At 45.8% G+C, this 20,666-nt stretch overlaps 1 protein-coding gene and 1 long non-coding RNA gene across 16 annotated transcripts in view; one reads left to right on the forward strand and one right to left on the reverse strand.

Moving 5' to 3' along the window:
* Tenm2 (teneurin transmembrane protein 2) overlaps window positions 1-20,666 on the reverse strand; it is a 1,136,292-nt gene that overhangs the window by 132,717 nt on the left and 982,909 nt on the right. For all 15 annotated transcript variants that reach the window (XM_039085070.2, XM_063268320.1, XM_039085069.2 and 12 more), the window contains 1 exon segment: window positions 3,617-3,811. In XM_039085070.2, coding sequence (XP_038940998.1) covers window positions 3,617-3,811 — 195 coding nt within the window.
* On the forward strand, window positions 11,033-19,198 carry LOC108352202 (uncharacterized). The gene is made up of 4 exons (XR_001840369.3): window positions 11,033-11,777; window positions 14,346-14,427; window positions 14,576-14,910; window positions 15,839-19,198. It is a non-coding gene; the product is annotated as an uncharacterized LOC108352202 (long non-coding RNA).

Here is a 20,666-nt window from a genome sequence, read left to right on the forward strand (position 1 = left end):
CCACATTGTTTGAGCCATGTGGAAAAGAGTGACCTTTTCTATCCCCAGGAGGGTAAGTTTTAGCGAATCCTTCTTCGTTACAGATGCTCATAGTATTACTTAAACTAGTTACAGTCATTTTAGAATGGAGTCCTTATGGTTGGGGGAACTGAACTCTGGGTGATGCAAAAACCCTTTGATAACTTCCAATTGGCTTCACACAGTGAGGGCAGCAGACATCTGTATATAAGTTTGAAGTGAGGTTCAAACACATAAAAGACGTTTATGAAAAGAGTTAGGTGCTATTTACAGTGTTTGTTATCTGGCACGTGTAAGAGTGAATGCTGTGTTTAGTGCATGTAGGAACAAATGACAGACAGCTATGTGCATGCGCCATTAGCAGAGCTATGGTGCAATTATCTCTCTCTCTCTCTCCTTTACTTCCCTCCTTCCCATGCTCTCAATACAGGGATTTGCTATGAATTACAGCAAACCTGTAACCCACTACGCAGCCCAGGTCAGCCTTAAACTTGTGATCTCTCTGTCTCAGCCTCACAAGGACTGGTGTTTCAGGTGTGTTCTGCCATATCTAGCTGCTGTTATTTCTTGTGTGGGGAAATAATATGTTTTTAGCATTGACCCACATATGAACTTATTCACCCAGAATCAATCATGTTCATGTTCTTCTTCTAAAGGAGACCCCGCCCTTTAGTTTTTTTTAAAATACCGTCCCCATTTCTGAGAAGGCAAAATCAAAATCAAAATACCCATAAAATACCTTGTGCATTATTTCTTAAAAATGCTTTCAGACTATAATCAACCATTTCAAGTATTTGGTGAGGTACCAACAGACAAAAGATTTTAAAGAATGTATCATAGTCTTTTAAAAAAACTGATGAAATAATAAAATATAAAAGAGATAATGACATTAGATGCACATATACGAGAGAGAGAGGGAGAGAGAGAGAGAAAGGAAGAGAGAGGAAGAGGAAGAGGGAGAGGAGGAAGAGAAGGAGGAGGAGGAAGAGAAGGAGGAGGAGGAAGAGAAGGAGGAGGGGGAAGAGAAGGAGGAGGAGGAAGAGAAGGAGGAGGAGACTTTTCTTCTAGATGTATTAGCTCCTTTCTCTGTCCTGAATTATGGTAAGAAGAAAGGAGGGAAATCCATGGAGATTTATTACCCCTGTACTAGAATGTCATCAAAAAGGCCATTTATAGTATCTAGAAATATGAGGTAACATTTTCTCCGGTCAGTGGTATCAGTAAATATGCCCTCTGCACTCTGTAATCACAGGGGCTGATGGAATGACCAAAATCAAGTTTTAAGGGAACAGCTTTACTGTGAATTTTAAATTTGGTCCCGATTTCATCGGACGGTCGTTTGGTCATGCCTTTAGAGCCTTTTTCTGGCAGGAGAGACTCTGTGGTTTTTTTAGGAAGGTTTATAAATAGAAACAGTTGTATTTAAAAGGAGGACATTGGCCTTGCTCAGCTAACTGTGTTCTCTCCCTCGAAACACTAGCTCCTGGCAGCTGAAATCATTAGAACTCGTTTGGTCCTGGGTCCTCTGTAGATTTGTCAAAACGGGTTGTAAATGCCATTTCTGTCCCCATGGATGGAAAAGGAGGCCAAAGGAGTTTTACAAACAATGTGTACTATGAACCCCCCCCCACAAGAACCATGAATTCCATTTATGAAGTTAAATGTCATTGAAAAATGACTCAGCCATGAAACTGACATGGAAACATGGCCGACTTAAACCAACCTGTCAGCTCCCCTCTAGTCTCCTTCCCACTTCCCCGGACACCACCATGCAACCTCTCAAGAAGGCACCCTTCATTTTCTTGTACAAATTTGTTAACAGAGCAACAATGTTTATGCAGCAGAAACAGAGGGTGGCAGCTATTGATGGCCTTGCTGTGGTCACGTCGGGTAAAGCGTCTGGACGTTATGACGGTGATGAATATCAGAAAATAGAAAAGCTAAATGGAAGGAAAAGTGCTGATTCAGGTGTTCCAATTCCATTTCCTCTCTGGGAAACAGCGTATGCATCACCTGCGCTCATTCTTTTGGGGTAGCGGAGATCAATAGGGGAGATCGCATCTTTCTACACTGCTCCCTGCGGCTTACTTGTTCCGTTGTATGGTCGATTCCTTCTGAACATTTGCATAAGACTGCCTGGGAGGGCACGAAAGTCGAGGAACTAACTGACATTCCACTCAAACACCATCTTTCCTGGAGAGAACCCCCGAAGACCGACAGCCCCCTTGCGCTGTACCTCAATACTGTCCAGCAGTGTACGTAGAAGGTCACTTTAACCGTTCCTGTCATATCACTGACCTGCCCTATGTTTTCAGCAGAGGCAGCTTTGCCTCCCGTAATCCATTCATCTTCAGGAACTTTGACCTTTCCAGCGGGATTATTAAATCAGTATTTCCTCCATCCCCAATTTGGTTAAATGATGAAAAATACACGGAGGCTTCCCTTCATAAGAGAGGGAGAATGTAGAGTGAATTGAGTGAGGGGAGGTCTCGTGGGGGTCAGGCTTCTGGGTGACATTCAGGATATTGTTACTGATATATTGAAAAATTGTGTAAGAATAATATCATAGAAGCTGATTCTTTTGAGGCCGCAGTTGTAGACAGGACGAAATGGGGGTTTTTACAAGGGAAGCTGGCAATGTATATCTCAGGATAAGGCATCGCGACTCTGGTTTGGGAGGACTGGTTAGCGCTGCATCAAGGTCTAGGCCAGTCTGTATAGCTTTGTTCCCCTGACTTGCTGTAGGCGCTGGGGGGGTGTTTCAAAATGACCCACATAACTACAGTCTTTCGAGCCTGCCTGCTCTCTGAGGATAGGAGGTTTTGTTGAAATATTTACAGAGATGTGCATGGGCCTCAGAATACTAAGAAGAGAGAAATCAAATCATAACAACATCAAGAAGCCAGCTTTGAGGGAGGAGAGGGGGGGCCTTAGGATTCCTTGTTTCTTTCCTCTAGACAGTTCCAGAAATTCTCAATTAGAAGCCTTTAAATGAAATGGGAGAAAATAGGGAATTGGATCTAGGGCAGGGGGCCTGGCAAGATGGTGTATCAGGTAGCGCCTCTTACAGGGCCAATGACCTAGGTTCATCCACACAGTACTAGAAAAGAACCAACTCCTGTGAGCTGTACTCAGACTGCCACGTGCACATTGTGTGTGTGTGTGTGTGTGTGTGTGTGTGTGTGTGTGTGTGAGAGAGAGAGAGAGAGAGAGAGAGAGAGAGAGAGAGAGAGCACAAAGAAGTTTTCAAAAAGATCTGGAGAAGAAACGAAAGAGTACAGGGAAGAGAGTACAGACAGACAGTCAGACAAACAAGAGGCAAAAAGCTACTGAAAAAAAACAAGGAGGAAGAGAGAAGGAGCTAATGTCTGCAAATCAGGGTAAAACAAAAACATTCTTTCCAGAAACATCTCCATAGGTCTTTCCTATTCTACAACTAAGGAAGTTTACCAAAGCCCAGTGGTTTAAAGGTCTGGATGCAAACTGCTGAGTGACATTTTCTTTCCAACCCTGGGAGCCCAATCCTGGACTCTCTGGCCAAGATTAGCCCTGTGCAGCTCCTCTATGGCTGACCTGCCACCCGCCTGCTGGTGCTTACCTTCCTCGCAGTGCTCGCCCTTGTAGCCAGCTGCACACACGCAGTTCCCATCAATGCAGGAGCCGTGGCCCCCACAGGAAGGATCGATGCACTGGTTCATGGGCACATCGCATTCTGCTCCTTTCCAGCCACTGTAGCACTGGCATGTCCCTTTGGAATACTGTCCATTCCCACTGCACAGAACAGGGCAGGCAGCTGCAAAATGAAAGAGAATGCCAGGTCACAGAGGGATCGACATCTGAGGAGCTCTGTATGTCTGTTGTCCCAGCTTCACATACAACCTTGTAGGCTGAGGACTTAGCCACCTTCAAGTAAAAAACAAACAAACAAACAAACAAACAAACAAACAAAGCCACTGCTGTCGGTGGCTCCTGCTCAAGCACAGCCAGGTACGGCAGAGTACATTTTATGCCCTGCGAGGGGCAGCTATGATCAGGATTCCACCATGCGCTCGAGACTCGGGTTGGTGATATTATCTCTGTGTTAGCTCGAGGCTCACAAGCAGGGACCCAACTGAAACCCAGGTCAACAAAGTCTACCGCTGTGCCGTACTGTTGAGGATGCTACTGGAACTGCAGGTCTGGGTGTATTTTATTTATTATTTTTATCCTCAGAAAAGTTGACTCCTGTTCTGAACACACTTGAGCCTTAGCTTGTTACCTATATCATGAAGAAGTAAGTGTATCTATTTAAAAGAACATATGAATTAAATTACAAAGGTAAAACAAGCTTGGCTCATTAGAGAGACATATATATATATGAGAGAGAGAGAGAGAGAGAGAGAGAGAGAGAGAGAGAGAGAGAGAGAGAGAGAGAGAAGCAAGACAGGCCAAAGACATGCCAGCTACAGTAATCCCTCCCTCCCCTCCTGCCTTCAGGTCTGGGTTGAAGGCTGAGAACTTTGTGGGGACTGCCTGGAATACCATCGCCTCTTGTTTAAGTTGGCTTTGACGGTACCACTTCTTACTTTCAGAGTTCATTTACAAGGGGATTTTGGTGGCCTCCTTCAGGCTCTAGGCTTCCCACACCATCAACAAGTTGCAATAAACCTGTATTTCCAATCTATCTTCTAAATGAAATGTTTCTCTGGCTGCCCGCTTATGGCGAAACACTTCAGGAAGAGACCTTCAGATAGGACCCATGGAGGCATTCTGCGGCCACTGGTGGTGTGTGTGATTTTAAGCCCAGGTTCTGAGAACTCTTCTCGGACGGCGCATACGTACAAACTAGGGGAGCTCAGCATTCCGGAGCAGAATGAGAATTCTGTCGTCTTGCTTCTTAGTCCACTGCTCGCCCTGCTTTTCTCTTTTTTCCCTGTGGTCATGGGACAGTCATTCATGTGCGTCTGTGAGTGTTTGACTTTCCAGGGACATATGAGCTTCCAGAGAACAGGCACGGTGCTTAACAAAGATTTCCTGTTAGTGATGAGGTCTAGACTGTTGACTGACTTGGGTAAAAACTTTGCCTGCATTCTTGATATGCAAGGATTTATAGGAAAGCACTAAGGAGTACTTGTGAAAGGCAGAGGAAGAACAAGGCCTCAAATGGACCTCATGTTGCAAACACAATGAATTTTCCCTTCAATTTCAGACTGATTTTGAAACAAAACATCTCAATAGTTCGCACACGATTGATGAGATATTATCTTCCCAAATACTTTTTAAGAGGGTAGTTGTTGAAAATGTTGGGGAGTATTATTTCTAAAATTCTTATCCTCATGAAGTGTCTAGGGAGAAATGGGTTCAAATGACATCAAAGACACATGCTGAATTCAGATGAACCTTTCTAAAGACAGGACGCGCGCTTTTTACACTTAGGGTGTTGAGCGAGGGATTCTGTAGTTACTAGAGACACTGATTGTCCTGGAGAGAGGAGAGAAAAGAACGTGGATCTTTTCTCTACTTCAAAATGTGATTTTCTTGAGGTCTTGAGAGAGATTTGGAGACAAACAAAGTTTGCATGACATTGGTTCATTATAGGATTCATGGTCAAGGTCAGGAACGCAAATGTATTCAAGCAGACCATTATGCCCCCCTTTTATAACTCTGCAGACAACATGAATGAACCCTGGCATCTTCTCCTGAGCCTAGAAAGAACCTGAAAGCCATTGCAATGCTCGGGATAAGACCTCAAAAGAGGACAAGCTGGCATTCAAGAGAAAATCTCCTTGTCATTTCCGATCTGGGTCACAAGGGAAGATCTCCAGAAGGAAGACTAGAATATGTATCACACCCCCCCCTTCCCCCTCAGATCTGAAATAAACAACAGTGAGAAATGCATGGACACAATGTCTAGTTGTCCAAGGCTGTGGCTGATCTGCATCCTGCACATTACATGGGCTACACAGACGGACGACAAGGCGACCTCAGATCACTACCATGACAACTCTCTTACTCCCACAGGGTAGGGAAGGGAAACGATTGACTACTGTCTATATCAGTTGACAAAAGGAAGGGTTATTTTCTCCTTTTTCTTTTGCACACACTCCACGTGGTGGGAAAAAATAGAATTGTCTAGAAAATAAGAGTTGATATATATATATATATATATATATATATATATATATATATATATATATATATATATATATATATATCTCAGAAGCCTGGGGAATCAAGTTTAAAGTGTGACCTACTTTAATTACTTAGGGAAAAGTGAAGAAGAGTCAGGTCATGGCGGTCCTAAATGCAGCCTTCTTCCCCCCTCGGTTTGTTGGATGCAAGCTCTCTGAGAGCGTGGGCAGAAATGGAAGACACTCATGCATGTTGGAATGCAGGACACTCAGAGGCTTGGCCGGTGCCCACATTGAAGAGCCCTAAAGAGACTGATTGGAAGAGTGAAACTCAAGGAATTCACCGCCACTGGTCAAAGCTAGTGGTTACAGGGTTTGCAGCATGGAGAGCCAGGAACCCCACCTATAACTGAGTCTCAGACACAAGTCATACCAGGGCTTCAAAATAACTCTGTGTGGCTCAGATTTGTTCATGCCTGAGACGCTGAGTGGAAACTGGGAACCCATTTGTATTTTATTGATTGATTGATTGACTGTAATCACACAATGATCATTAATTTTGTTTTGAGACTGGAAAGGAAAATTATTTGGACTCCGTATCCCGCCAAGAAGTAGCACAAAGCAGAAATGAAAACACCAAAGGTCCGGGTGGCAGGAAGCCCCAAGTTCAGCAGCTAGTCTCTTCGTGTGTCCTGGGGTATTAAGTATCCCCTTTAAAAATCCCTTTCAGAGTGGCTGGGATGGGGAGGTGAAGTGACTTGACCAAGGAATCAACATGGGAGCTGACACCTGTTAGACAAGCAGTGAATGGTCTTGTGATTTTCCACACTGGATCCCCAACCTGACTGGAAGGGCTGATGTGATAGGAGAAATGTCAAGGTTCTCATACACATGCCATTGTGTATACATACACATGCACACAGGCACATACACACATACCACATACACCCACATACTACACACAACACACACCCACACACACCACACACACCCACATACCACGCACACCACACACACCCACATACCACACATACCACATACACACACACACACACCACACACACTCACATACCACACATACTACATACACACACACATGCACATGCACACACACATATACACACATACACACATGCACACACATATACACACATAAACACACACCACACCCACATACCACACACCACACACATATGCACACACACACAGGCACATACACACCACACACACCCACATACCACACACCACACACACATGCACACACACACAGGCACATACACACCACACACACCCACATACCACACACCACACACACATGCACACACACACACATGCACACACACAGGCACATACACACCACACACACCCACATACCACACACCACACACACATGCACACACACATGCACACACACACACACAGGCACATACACACCACACCCACCCACATACCACACACCACACACACACACACATACCACACACACCACATACCCACACACATCACACATACACATACACATACACACACCACACACACACACACACCACACACACACACACACACACCCACATACCACTAGAGCACCAGATCGAATGGAAAGAATTTGTCAGCTTCCTTTGTGGTCCTGACTGGTCAGGAGCCACATGTGAGTTGTTCTATCTTCCCATCTTTCTCTTTCTCTCCCTTATTCCACCAGCTTCCAGGAGTAGAATATTGCGCACTCAAGCTTCTATTTAAAATTAATTAAAATGTGCGTACAAATCGGCGATTCCTGATTTACTAAATCTCGTAAATGGGAAGCTTTAAGACTCCCGCAGAGGGAAAGTAAATCACCGATGCCTCTAACGACTGACAACTTAACAGGCTGATGACACAAAAATGACATAATTTAGAGTCACCTAAACGGTGTAAAGCTCGTTTTAATGATCAAGTCGGAGTTTCCCCTTTCCCGCTTCTCTGCAAGGGAGACGAATTATCAGTGCTATTTACTTGGTAGGCAGTTAAAGGACCAGCCACTCATTGGCGTTTTAAGAAAAACAAATCCTGTCTACCTGCCACTTTAGGTGGAGAGAATGCTCAGTGGGGATGGAAGGGTTGTAGGGGAGGCTTAATAGAGCGAGAGAGGCAAGATGGTTACTGTTGACAACCTGTGAGCTGGACTAGTCGTGATGTGGCGATCTCGGACCATGGGCTTTTAGAAGTGATTTGAAAGCTGGTTAAAAGAATTTTTTTTTTTATTAATTTATTTTGTAGAGAGGGTCTCACATCTATCGTCCAGGTTAGCCCCCGGCACTCACTGTGTAGCTCAGGCTTGCCCCAAACTTGCAGCCTTCTGCTGCTGCTTCCTGAAACCGGGGATTGCAGGTGGGAGCCACCACGTCTGGTGCTGTAAACCCATTCGAAACTGGTCCTTTAGAAAAAGAGGCTTGAGAATATACAAGGCCCTAGCTCCGCAGGTAAATTGTCGAGGTTGTAGTGTGCACTGCTTGCCTTCCCTCCAAACAGATCAGCAACTACGGACAGGTAACCTAATATTGTAAACAGACAGGCTTGGTGGCAGGAAGTAAAGAGCGGAGGGAGGGGATGCCTCACCCTACAAGAGTAGTTGACAATAAACGTTTGAGTCAGAGGCCAAGCAAAGCGCTAAGGGCCCCAGCCCCAAAACTGGCACTCCACTTAAGGAGCAAAAACAAAACAAAAGAAAAACATAAAAAAACCAACCAAAAAACAAACAAACAAACAAACAAACAAACAACAACAAAACGCTATTAAGAAAGGCAGGCTTCTGTAAGGCCATTGACCCTTATTGTACCCTGAACCAAAGAATCAACTCTATATACAATGTAAAGAGTTGAAATATTAGAAAGCCTTGGTGAGTAATCTTACTTTTTTCAGGAGCTATGAAAGATATGCCTTCTAGAAGACCACAAAGCACATAAAACTTCAAACTTCTATTCGATAATGGATACCAGCCTAAAACCAAACCCAGGTCATAAGTGATATTGGGAGGACAGATCTCAATGCGTTCTACAGGACAACACTTACTATTTAACATGTACAGGGAACTCTATAAGTCACCGCAGAGGGAGAGGCAAATGGAAAAGTAGGTGAACTCTGCATCAGGAAATAATACAGCTTGCTGGCGTGAAGGCTCTTCAGATTCTGCAACCATTACGTAGAAACTTAAAGACCACAGAGATGTAGCTCTGGGCTTCTCAGATGGGAAGTAACGTTGAAGAGCCGTTCACAGCCTGGAAGTGTGCCAGGGCTTAGGGGTTCTGGGCTCTGTGGAGTACAGTTGCTGAAGACTGGGAGTCCCAGTTGACAGAAAAATGCTGTGTCATGGGACACAGGCCCTGCCCAATGTGGTGGTAGCCTATTGACCTAAGCACTTCAGTTTCCCTTGCCTATTAAAAACGGGCCGAGTGATCAAGGAGAGTGAATGAGGAAGTTGGAAAGTGGAATTAAAGAGGTTAAAAAAAAAAAGCCCGGATCCTTCAGGCATTCAGTGTATGTGTGTGTGTGTGTGTGTGTGTCTGTGTGTCTGTTTGTGTATATGTGTGTGTCTGTGTGTGTGTATATGTGTGTCTGTGTCTGTTTGTGTATATGTGTGTGTCTGTGTGTGTGTATATGTGTGTGTCTGTGTGTCTGTTTGTGTATATGTGTGTGTGTGTATGTGTGTCTGTTTGTGTATATGTGTGTGTGTGGTGTGTGGTGTGTGTATGTGCATGTGTATGTGTGTGTGTCTGTGTGTGTGTCTGTGTTTCTGTCTGTGTGTCTGTTTGTGTCTCTGTGTATGTGTGTGTATGTGTGTCTGTTTGTGTATATGTGTGTGTGTGTATGTGTGTCTGTTTGTGTATATGTGTGTGTGTGGTGTGTGGTGTGTGTATGTGCATGTGTATGTGTGTGTGTCTGTGTTTCTGTCTGTGTGTCTGTTTGTGTCTCTGTGTATGTGTGTGTATGTGTGTCTGTTTGTGTATGTGTGTCCATGTGCGCTTGTGTGAGTGCAGCTTGACTCTCCGTGAGAGGTAGGCAGACGGTGCCTTCTGGCAGACAGGGGCAGAGCCCCTAGCTCTGGGGATGGGGGTGGGGCAGCTTCTGAAGAACCAACCTCCTCATTCCCCATCCTGTCAAATGGCACATTTAAGCAAGAATGCGACTCGGGGAAGAATTACCAGAAGGACAAAAACCTCATCAGGTGTGTCAAATCTCTGACATTCAGGAGCCATGTGGGGAAAGCAGCACACGCTGACTTAAGCATGAAAGTATGGATGCTTTAATTAATCCGGGGTGAATTTAATTGCTTTAGTTAAGTGGAAATCGGGTTAAAAATGATGCAGGGCATGCTGGGGTGTGTTAAAAACATGACATATGAGTCGGATGAATCGATAAATTAAAAGTGCACAGATGTTTTAATTAAACCCAGGGAAGTTAACGAAGATCGCAAGAGACTTTTAAGCCTATGATTAATTCAATTCATTTAAAATACCTGTAGAGATATGGAGCCGCCTCCATTTTGAGAGTTAAAAGTTTTCAATCGATAAGTACTTAAGCTGCTTTAAAAAAAAAAAAAGAGTCTGAGGGGTGCGTGTGTCTGTGGCAACAGCACTGGTTACATATGAATATTTAAGTTCTTTGGTGTATCTCTCAAGCGCCTCTGCTGGGCAAGTCCACAGAGAAGTTGCTTAGCTTTTGTTAGGGTCGCAGCATTGAGGTAGATTTGCAACTTCACGGTGGTCGCAAGCATGGGAGCGTCCCTCAGGCACGTTGGAAGGCTGAATTCACCTCTGTCTCTACAGCTGGTAGGAGGCACTCCTAGAGAGTCTGGTAAGCTAGACGGAGTTTCCTGTTGGTCTCCCCCCCACCCCCAGTTGTGTGAGCAGACATTTACAGTATTTTTTTTTTTAACCTTTAAAGGGAGTTCTAGTGGAAATTGAAAGAAATGAAATAATGCGGTGGGACCTGCTCATGGCAAGAAACCAATAGATATTATTTTATTACTATTACTTTCATTAGGGGAAAATCGTTCCAACGAGTTTCAGGGTAGAATGCCTGTCCCCGATTCCAGCCTGCGTCCTTTCTAGAGATTGGGTCGTTTCCTGTTAAAGTGTTTCCTGGAACAATGGGGTTTCCCCTGATCCAGGGGCCTCGTTCCCTTCCCCAGGATTAAGCGCCCGCTTCCAGGACTCTTCCTCGATCAGCCAAGTGTGGTTTAGAAAGAGAAAGAAAAAAGAGGCCGTTCATAGTTTGTTTCAAGAGCAAAGTAACCTGGGGACTCCAGGTCTCATTAGGCAGCCTCTGCAGAGTTCCAGAGCAGCGCGATCCGGATTCGTACTCAGACTTGTTAGTCACAAGCCAGAAGGCCTGGCCTCTGGGCTGAAGACTCTGGGAACAAAGCACTCTGGGAACAAAGCACTCTCGCGAGATCTTGGGTTTACTGAATTAGAACGTGCGACTAGAATCCAAAAGACGGTGTGGTGAGATGATTCAACCACGTACCAAATGCGGGTACCAGCAATCAAGCAGCAGAGGGTATTTATAAAACACCAGCTGGACGGGGCGCAGTGGTGAATGCCTGAGATCCCATCCCAGCACTTGGGAGGCTGAGGCAGGAGGATTGCCACGAGTTTGAAACCTGACGACATAGTAAGTTCTAGGCCATCTTGGGCTATAGAGTGAGACCCCGAGACCCTGTATTTCAAAAGGAAAAAAAAAAAAAGACAAACCTCCCAAATACCTCTCTTTTCCTAAGATCCGGTTCCCTTAGCTATGAAATAAAGATAATGTTTATTGTGAAGAGATGAGAGCACATCATTCACGTGAAGTGCTCGGCATGGTGCCAGGGACGTGGTTCATCTTTGATATGTGACTGTAGTTATCCTTGTACTAGTCTGTTAGACGTGACTTTGCTCAGTCACTCGCTGCAGAACGTGTTCTGGGTACACCTGCTTCCAGCCCCTCCTCCTGAGTCTAGCTGCCAAGAAATCCTCGCACAGTTACTTCTTCAGACCAGGGGAGGGATCGGGGAGAGGAAGAACCCTTCCCCTTGGGTTGTTAAACTGCAACAGGCTGTGGAACAACGTTCTAGGGGGCTGCAGCCATGATCTGGGCTCATGTGCATTCAGCGGTGGCAGAAGGAGACAGAAGCAACCCAGGTAGGGTAGACGGGACCTGAGCACATTTGGTGAGGGAGCTTGGCCACTGTGCAAAAGGCAAAGTGATTCTTTGCCAAGGATGCTCTGAAGGAGTATTTCTGTGGTAGTGGGAGAAAGACCCCCTTCCATCACTGTCTGGAAGAACCTGAAGGCTTGTTCTTTATTCCTGGGGAGCAGAGACAGGAAAGCAGATAGTGGGGGAAGAATGAGTCACAGGGACAGCCTGTCTGGGCTGTTGGTGGTGCTTATTGTCAGAGCTTAGAGAGCTATGGCTGCCTGGAATGGGGGTGTCTACTTAGCAGTGTACTCCTCTGTGGCCATCAGGGTCACATCCTCAAATCTGCCCCTGCCACATGGCCTTATTCTCCTTGGCATCAGAGGCTTGCTCTGAAGGTTACCTCAGCATTTCTGAAGTGTGTCAGCATGCCGGCATGCTTCTGCACACTTCACCTGTGTTCATGTTCATATATCCCAGCAAGGCACCCATGCCTGTTACGTAAGAGACAAGACTGAAGCCCAGAGAAGCTTAACGATTGTCCAAAATGGGCACAGGTAACTAAGGATGTGCAGAGTGATATCAAGCTCATTTCAGTGCCTGAGCTTCCGTCTTTTTCACCACTCCATCCTCCTGAGAACACATTCAGGCTGTGAAGCAACTGGTGAAGGACCCTAGGGGCTTTTGCAAGCCTTATGCCCACCGCCTCAGGTCAAGACTAGGCCAAGTACCAGCTTCCCACTTCGGGTCAAGGCTAGGCCAAGTTCCATTCTCCACCCACAGTTCTTGGGAGGAGCAGGAATATTCTTGAAAAACCGCAGAATGTACTAACTGATAGTCACCTGACTCTCTGGTCCCAGATAGAGTTTGAATGCATGTCCTATGCTTGCCAGCCAATAGATTCAAAGGTCAGTATGCTTAGGCAATAAGTTTAAACTGTAACCTTGCTGATGTAATCTGTACCCCTAAAAAGTATAAAAACTGCTTGTGTATAGCCATTTGGGGTCACCTTCTAGTCACTCACCATGAGGGGCTGACTGAGGGTTGACCCTGATGTGCTGGAAAAATAAACCTCTTGCGTTTGCATCGAACTCTGTTCTCGTGTCTCACTTGTGGGGGGCCCCCACAAGTGACTCACTTTGAGCCTTATACTGGCACCTTTTTCTGTAAACACTGCTTTCTTTTGTATCATCTACCCCTAGGCTGTGTGGGTTCCTCCAACTCACCCTTGTGCCAGTGTTGACTGGCTGTCACAGGCACAGATTACTCTGATGAATTAGCACCCTGTTCTCTGGCACTCACATTGGTCACATGTCCAGCAATGTTTTAAATTTGTTAGCCCTGTCCCTTAACTTGAAGTCATCAGGCGTCTTAGGAAATACATATTGTGTCGTAGTGCCAAACCCAGGACAAGGACAAAGACAGCTGTTCCTGCTTTGGGTCAGCAAGAGGAAGCAAGCTAGCCATCTTTCCAGACAGAACAGCAGGGCACAACAGAGCCCCAACCACACCCCTTCATGTTTTCTACCTCTGAGTGACAGCAGGGTTGTTTGTGAGGGGGTTTCTGGAGGGTGGTGATCTGTGACCTTGACTTCCACAAAAGACCATCAGCTGAGTAGTAAAGACTGGGGATGACGGGCCTCTTCCAGCCCAGATAGCTAAAAGCAAAGAGGAATGGGCAGTCCCTATACTTTGATGGGGTAAGTAGTGGAATCTATGGCCATTAGTCTATATTGGCCTTTGTGGTCTGTATGGAGCAAAAGTAACATAGATCAGGATAGACCTTGAAGATTCTTAGATACCTGTTCTTTGATATTAGAATGTGGCCCCTGAGCACCTCCCACCAGATTTAAAAATCAGTCCTCTCATGCATGCTAATCACATGCACTCTGAAGAAACCATCTCTTTGTTATTCCTCATCTCTTGTGGCCCAGCTCATGGCCCGTCTACTAGGAAGAGTTTATGCCCAGCTGTTGGTTCAAATCTCATGAGTAACACTTCCTAGCTGGGTAATGAGAGCAAGTTATTTACCCTCATGGGTCCCCTCATTTTCTTCATCTCTAGGGCGATCCTCATGTATTCAACAGGGCTACCGGTGCTTCAGTGTAACAATTATGTGGCTTCTCAGAGCAGTGGTCTGTACACAGTAAGGAGTCAATAAATGTCGGTGGTGGTGGTGGTGGTGGTGATCTTGGTGATTTATGGGCTAGAATGTGGCCAAGAGGGACCAGGTTGAGGGGGTCCATTCGCCTGTTAGGATGGAAATGACAGGATCCTTGCTCCCTCTTTTCAAGGTTCTCGGAGCTGGATAGGAGCTGAGCCTCACCCCCAGAGAGAAAGAAACTTTATGTTCCCATGCTTGTGGCATTTCTGGGGCTCCATTGACAGCTGTTTGGCAGCAGGAGCTGTCGTTTCTAATGGCTATTAAAGTCATGTTACCTAACAGCCATGGCTCGGGGTTGTTATGATTCTACTGTGGCTTGGAGCCTCCAGATCAGCCTAAACAAGCCATTAGAGGAGCCGGAGTGTAAGCCGAGAGCCAAGCAGCCTCGGCTGACTTCAGAAAAGCAAGGAGACTCGGCGTACAAGTCTAGGAGAAGGGAAGTCAACAAACGGCCTTGAGATAAAAGTAAGTATGAGGAGGAGGAATAATAACTCAGAGCCTCTAGCCCACAGCCAACAGCTTTAAAGCGACAGGGGAGCCACGGGACAGGAAGAGAATGTCCAAGACCCTGGAGGGCGAACCGTAACTTGGATGAGAAGTGGGATTACAGCTGGTCCAGAGGATCAACTGAGGGAACAAAGGTACGAACCACCGGGAAATAAACGACGTTTCCCCGAAACCCCGAATCTGAGCAGATTTCTTAGTCTGTGTCACAGCGAGCATTACCCTTCATGGTAGTTTCCTCATTGGAGTTTCTTTGAGATTTTCTTTTGCTCCTTTTATTAACTGGCTACTTTCATAAGTCCTCGTTAAACTGTATATTCAAAATAAAAAAATTTAAATGGGGTATGGTGGTGCACGTCTATCATCTCAGCAGAGGATTTGGAATTCAAGGCTAGCCTCAGCTATATAGGGAGTTCAGGGTCAGCCTGGGCTAGATGAGACTCTGTCTCACAAAACAAGAAGAAGGAACAAATCAACTTTGGGGACTCTTCTTGAAGGTACAACATCCCTACAAACTAGCCGTGAGCACCTGGCCCGAGCTACCAGGTCTTCCAGTGTGATCAAGCTCTTGGTCCGTCTTTCCTTTGATGGTTGAACCTGGTGATAGTCAGGCATCTGTGAAATTCCCTCACGCCTTCTGCTAAGGCACTCTACCCTGATTCCCAGCAAATGCATTTGAATCAGGGTTCACCCTTCCCACCTGTTTGATCTCACATCCGGGGCTACTTTCCACGCGGCCTCTGTGTGGTGTGGCCTTCGAGTCTCCCTCTCTAGGCCCTGCTGGTACGATCGATCTTTTATATTTACCTTCCCGTCTAGTGTGATTTCCAAGGCTGTGCTGCAGGGTCCTGAAAGACTTCCCCACTTACAACATATCTATGCTTCCTAGACTTCCTGACCTCCTCCTTAGTAACATCTGGACACTCGACGTTCCCATCACAACGTAGCACAATGAGCCACTTGTTTTCCATGTGCTTCTGGAAGCAGAGCCCAGGGCTGCTTTGCACACCTCGTGCTTCTGGCTCTTCATGCAGCAGTCTTTTCCTAGAAGGTATGTAATAGGCATTTGCATGGTTAAGTTCCCTCAGCTGACTTGGAGTGTCACGGTAGAAGCAGCCAGTGTTCCTTCCTGGTGAGGGTCGGGTCTATTTTAACCTCAGTGCCCCTGGGAGCCCCAGGTAAGCAGTGGGTGCAGAATGAGTGCTCTGCACATGCGTCCTGATGGCCCCCACACTCGGGGGGGAAAGGACGGCTTCAGATGTCTGATGCAGACTGGCAGGTTTATCAGACGACGAGAGAGGGCTGCCTGCGCCGCATATCTGAGGGTATGGAGTGCACAGTGTGAGGTCAAGAGAGTAAATGTGTATTTCTGTCACTTGGACACATACCAGGTCGCTTGGATGTGATGGGAATTGTGCCTGCTAACGTGGCAAATTCTCCCCCTGGCAGGAGGGCCCAAGTTTGCTGGCTGCCTACGCTAGCAGACTGGCAGAACCCAAGGCATCCGGGGTACAGCTGTCAGAGCAAGAACAAAGGTGGTGCGAATTCCTGATGAGGGGGGACCTTGTGCTCAGGGCATCTGCAGTGTTTAATCTAGAAAGAAGGAAAGTGGTGGTGGGCCACAGTTGGGAGGTGGGCCATGCTGCTGTGGGCAGCAGGAGGCTGAGAGCCAACTGCCCTTGCTAGTTCTGTGACCTTTCTCTATCAGCCCCAGGCTAACACTAGAGCTTCTTGGGCTCAAAAGTTGTTTGTGAATGGGACTTGTTCAATATCAATGGGGTTGGGCCTTTAACCCATTTTTGCCTATGAGAAAAGTAGAGAGAGAAAGGCAGGCGTGTGCACATTCATACAAACAACATTTAATAGTTCTTCATATTTGAATAGGAGCTTCATTCGTCTTTGATACAACACACTGAACTCTGTCACACACACACATATGACATACATAGTATCTAAAATGCATAACTTCAACCTAATCACAAAATGTACCAGGCAAGGCCAAACTGAGAGATGTACACAAACTGGCCAAGCAATGCTGTCCTGAGGGTCAAGGCCATGAAATACAAGAAGAGTAAAGAACTATTAAGGGATATCATGGAGGGACCAAGGCAGTGGTTCTCTGCCTTCTAATGCTATGACTCATTTTCTTTTTTAAAAACTATACCTTCACCTAGATTTTAAAAAAGATTTATTTGTTTACTTATTTAATGTACGAGTGATCTATTGCATGTACACCAGCTTGCTAGACCAGGGCATCAGATCCTATTATAGATGGGCTGGGAACTGAACTCAGGACCTCTGGAAGAGCAGCCAGTGCTCTTGACCGCTGAGCCATCTCTCCAGCCCCGCTATGACTCTTTAATACAGCTCCTTGTGTTGTGGTGACCCCCAACCATAAACTTATTTCGTTGCTACTTCCTAAATGTATTTTGCCACTGTTATGAATGATAATATAGATATCTGCTATAAGATGCTATATTTGTGAGCCCCCCCACTCCCCTGAAGGGACTGAGACCCACAGGTTGAGAACCACTGGATTCAGGAGTCATGCTAATGAAAGAAAGCCGGATCTAAAACGCAAAAGGGAGGTAGGGGTCTATAAATTAGTTAAAATTATTGGGTGAGTGTTACGTTTCTGGCTTTTAAATTTAAATTTAAAATGTTGGCCTTATAAGAGACGTGGGGGGAGACTCTATAGACATTCTCCTGTTTTGGTTACTTGTTTTCATATCCAAAGTTACATTAACATTTTTAAATTATATTTGCTGGTATGTGTGCGCACCTGTGCATGTGCATGTGAGTGCGCGCGTGCGCGCGTGTGTGTGTGTATGTGTGTGTGTGCACCTGTAGGGAGTTCTGGAGATGAGTTTTAAGACTCAGTCCTCGTAGTCTACCATGTCGGTCTCCTGGATTGAACTCAGGTTGTCAGTTCCATTGTCAAACACCTCTACCCACTGACCCATCTTTGTGAGCTCCTAAGGTGACTTTAATGTAAAAACGTTAACGAATTTGGCATGACACTAGTTAAAGTATCCCTCGTGTCACATTGTTGATACGTGGATAAACGAGAGAGCATGCATTCAATAATTCGCAGCTTTGCACGGCATCCCTTACACACTTAGTGGGAGCTCGGGCTTCAGCATCAGATGAGCGCCAGGTGCTGGGATTAGCCCTCCCCTGCTGGAAGCCGTCCAGGCAGCTGAAGCCTGTTTGTGAATCTGTCTTCACACAGGCACACTTGGGGTGATCTGTCAGTCTCAGGAGCCAGAGCCTATGGGACAAGATCCTTAAACTAGGATTTCCCTAAGAATCTAGGCTTTCCATGGACATTCAGGTCCACTGTTGGATTCTTGGTTTTTTTGTTTTGGTGTGTTTGGCAGAACTGGGGGTTTGAACACAGGACCCCATGAGTGCTCTATGATACAAGCCCCAGCCCTCACTGCTGGATTCTTAATAAGTCATAAAGTTAGAAGATGGTTTAGATATTCACTGTAGTCGGAAAGATGAATCTTTAGTTATTTTTATCTAAAATATACGCAATATTATATGTATAACACACACACATTTGTTTTCAAGACAGGGTTTCTCCGTGTACCCCTGGCTGGCCTTTGGTCTGTATACCAGGCTGGCCTTGAACTCAGTGATCCGACTGTCTCTGCCTCCGAAGTGCTGGGATTAAAGGCATTCACTGCTGCTACTCTGCAAGCCTCTGGCTACTTTTAAAGGGGCATTCACATTTCACATTCGCAGCAACCAATTCTAGTCTTTCCTCAATTTTTGCTTCTGGCATCCTTCTCTTCAAATAAAAAAAATATCTACATATACATAGTGAACAAATACCGACGGCCAAAAGCAATAGGTACATTGAAGATCAAAGTTTGGGAGACAAGGGGTTAGAATCAGAAGGGAGAACACATGGTTCGTTACAAAGTAACTTGACCAGGGGCCACATCAAAACCACGGTGGGAGCTGCACCTTTAGGGCAGAGGCAAGCACTTGCTTCCCATGCCCTTAAAGCAACTTTGCCTACAGTAAGTGAGGGATCCAGTGAATTGCAAGGCAATTTCATTCTTTAAGCGCCTCAATTTTGCCCATCATCTACATAAACAGTTAAATTAAAATATGCATACAAGTTCAAAAGCCGATTTCAGGAGCAGAACACCGGGTAGGAAGGAATAACTCCTCTTAGCAGCCACTCAATAATTGCTTCACGAGGATCAATTATACACTATTGCTAATGCACACTTGGGGGAGGGGGTGTGCCCGGCCACAGCACAGGTGGCGAATGCAAAACACACACGGGGGTTCGGCGGGGGGGGGGGGGGAGGGAAGTCCTTTTAAACAGCTAAATGCACACTCCATTACGGATACATAATACAGAACGGACACGCGTCTGCAAATGGATTCAGAGTGGAGAGTCCTTAAATGGCTGGGTACTTGGGTCTGAAAGGCCAGTAACTGGATGTGCAGTTGGAGCACACATGGTTTTTAGGATTAATAATACATCGATGTATGTCAGTGTTAATACACATTTACAGCTCACAGCCCTCGCGCGAGGCTGTGCGCTCAGCCCATTTGCAGCCGAGTATAAAAGGGCGACTCAGTCCTTCCTCTCATTAATGCCTCCACTCCCAGGAAAATTAGATTACACAAGAAAAGCCATTCAGATGATATTGAGGTCTGCCTTTCTTCAAGCCTTCACTGGGAAAAGCACTCGACACCGCAAGGCAGGATCAACCTCCATCCCCCACCGGGCCCCTTAGAGCCAGCACTGGAATGAACAGACAGTCTGTCATTTTCCTTGGGTTGTCCCTGTGTCTTGGAACATGGATGTGCTGGGCTGAAACCCAGCTAAGGAGACTGTCCACAGGCCTCGGGCTTCTTATCTTTCCAAACCAAACCTGTGTGTTGTAGGACAGAGGAGGTGTCTTAGAAATGAGTGTCACACGGATGGCCACCAATGCCAGGGCTTCAAGGGGATAAAAGCTTCGTTCACTTAGCACTGAGTACTCATCGGGATGCAAATCTCAAATCTTTAAGCTATACAGAGTATCGAGATATTTATTATTAATTATTAATATTATTAATGGAACAAGAGTTTTGAGGCATGGACAAAGGGATGGTACTATTTAGCTTTACTGAGTATGTGTCAAGGCAGGTAACTTTCAGGGAAATACAAATAAAGGTGATAAAAGATGATTTAAATATATGAGTAAACTAAAATATAAATAAGGCAACGGAAACCAACCCAGTTGGAACCTTACAGTGTACTAGTTACTACCGCGTTAATACTGTGCGCTTGCTAGAGCTCTAGCTTGTGTGCATCTTACGAGGCTCAAACAGAGCGTTGGACGCCGCCATGCTCTCTTTTCTAGATAAGGAAACCAGGGTTCAGAGGTGCCGTCTGACTTGCACCGTCTGGGTCACAAAGGGACAGAGATGTGTAAGCAGAGAGTTGAGAAGGGGAAGCCCAAAGCTGGGAGAATATCTCTTAACGTCCCGAAATACCGTTTCCCACACTTCCTGTTGGGGGGTGGCGCCCTGGGTTATAGGCGGTAACTCGTGTTTTAGACAAAGGGAATAGAGTTGGTCAATGTACCACGTTGTGAACGTACTTGGGTACTTCGGGACATCTGTGTGTATATCTGTGTCCCCAACGATATTTGACGCTGAGAGCCACATGAAGGTCACACTGAAGGTCTCTTACAAGCCAGGTG

Source organism: Rattus norvegicus, chromosome 10 (genome assembly GCF_036323735.1).
Source record: "Rattus norvegicus strain BN/NHsdMcwi chromosome 10, GRCr8, whole genome shotgun sequence".
In the NCBI taxonomy this organism is placed as follows: Eukaryota; Metazoa; Chordata; class Mammalia; order Rodentia; family Muridae; genus Rattus; species Rattus norvegicus.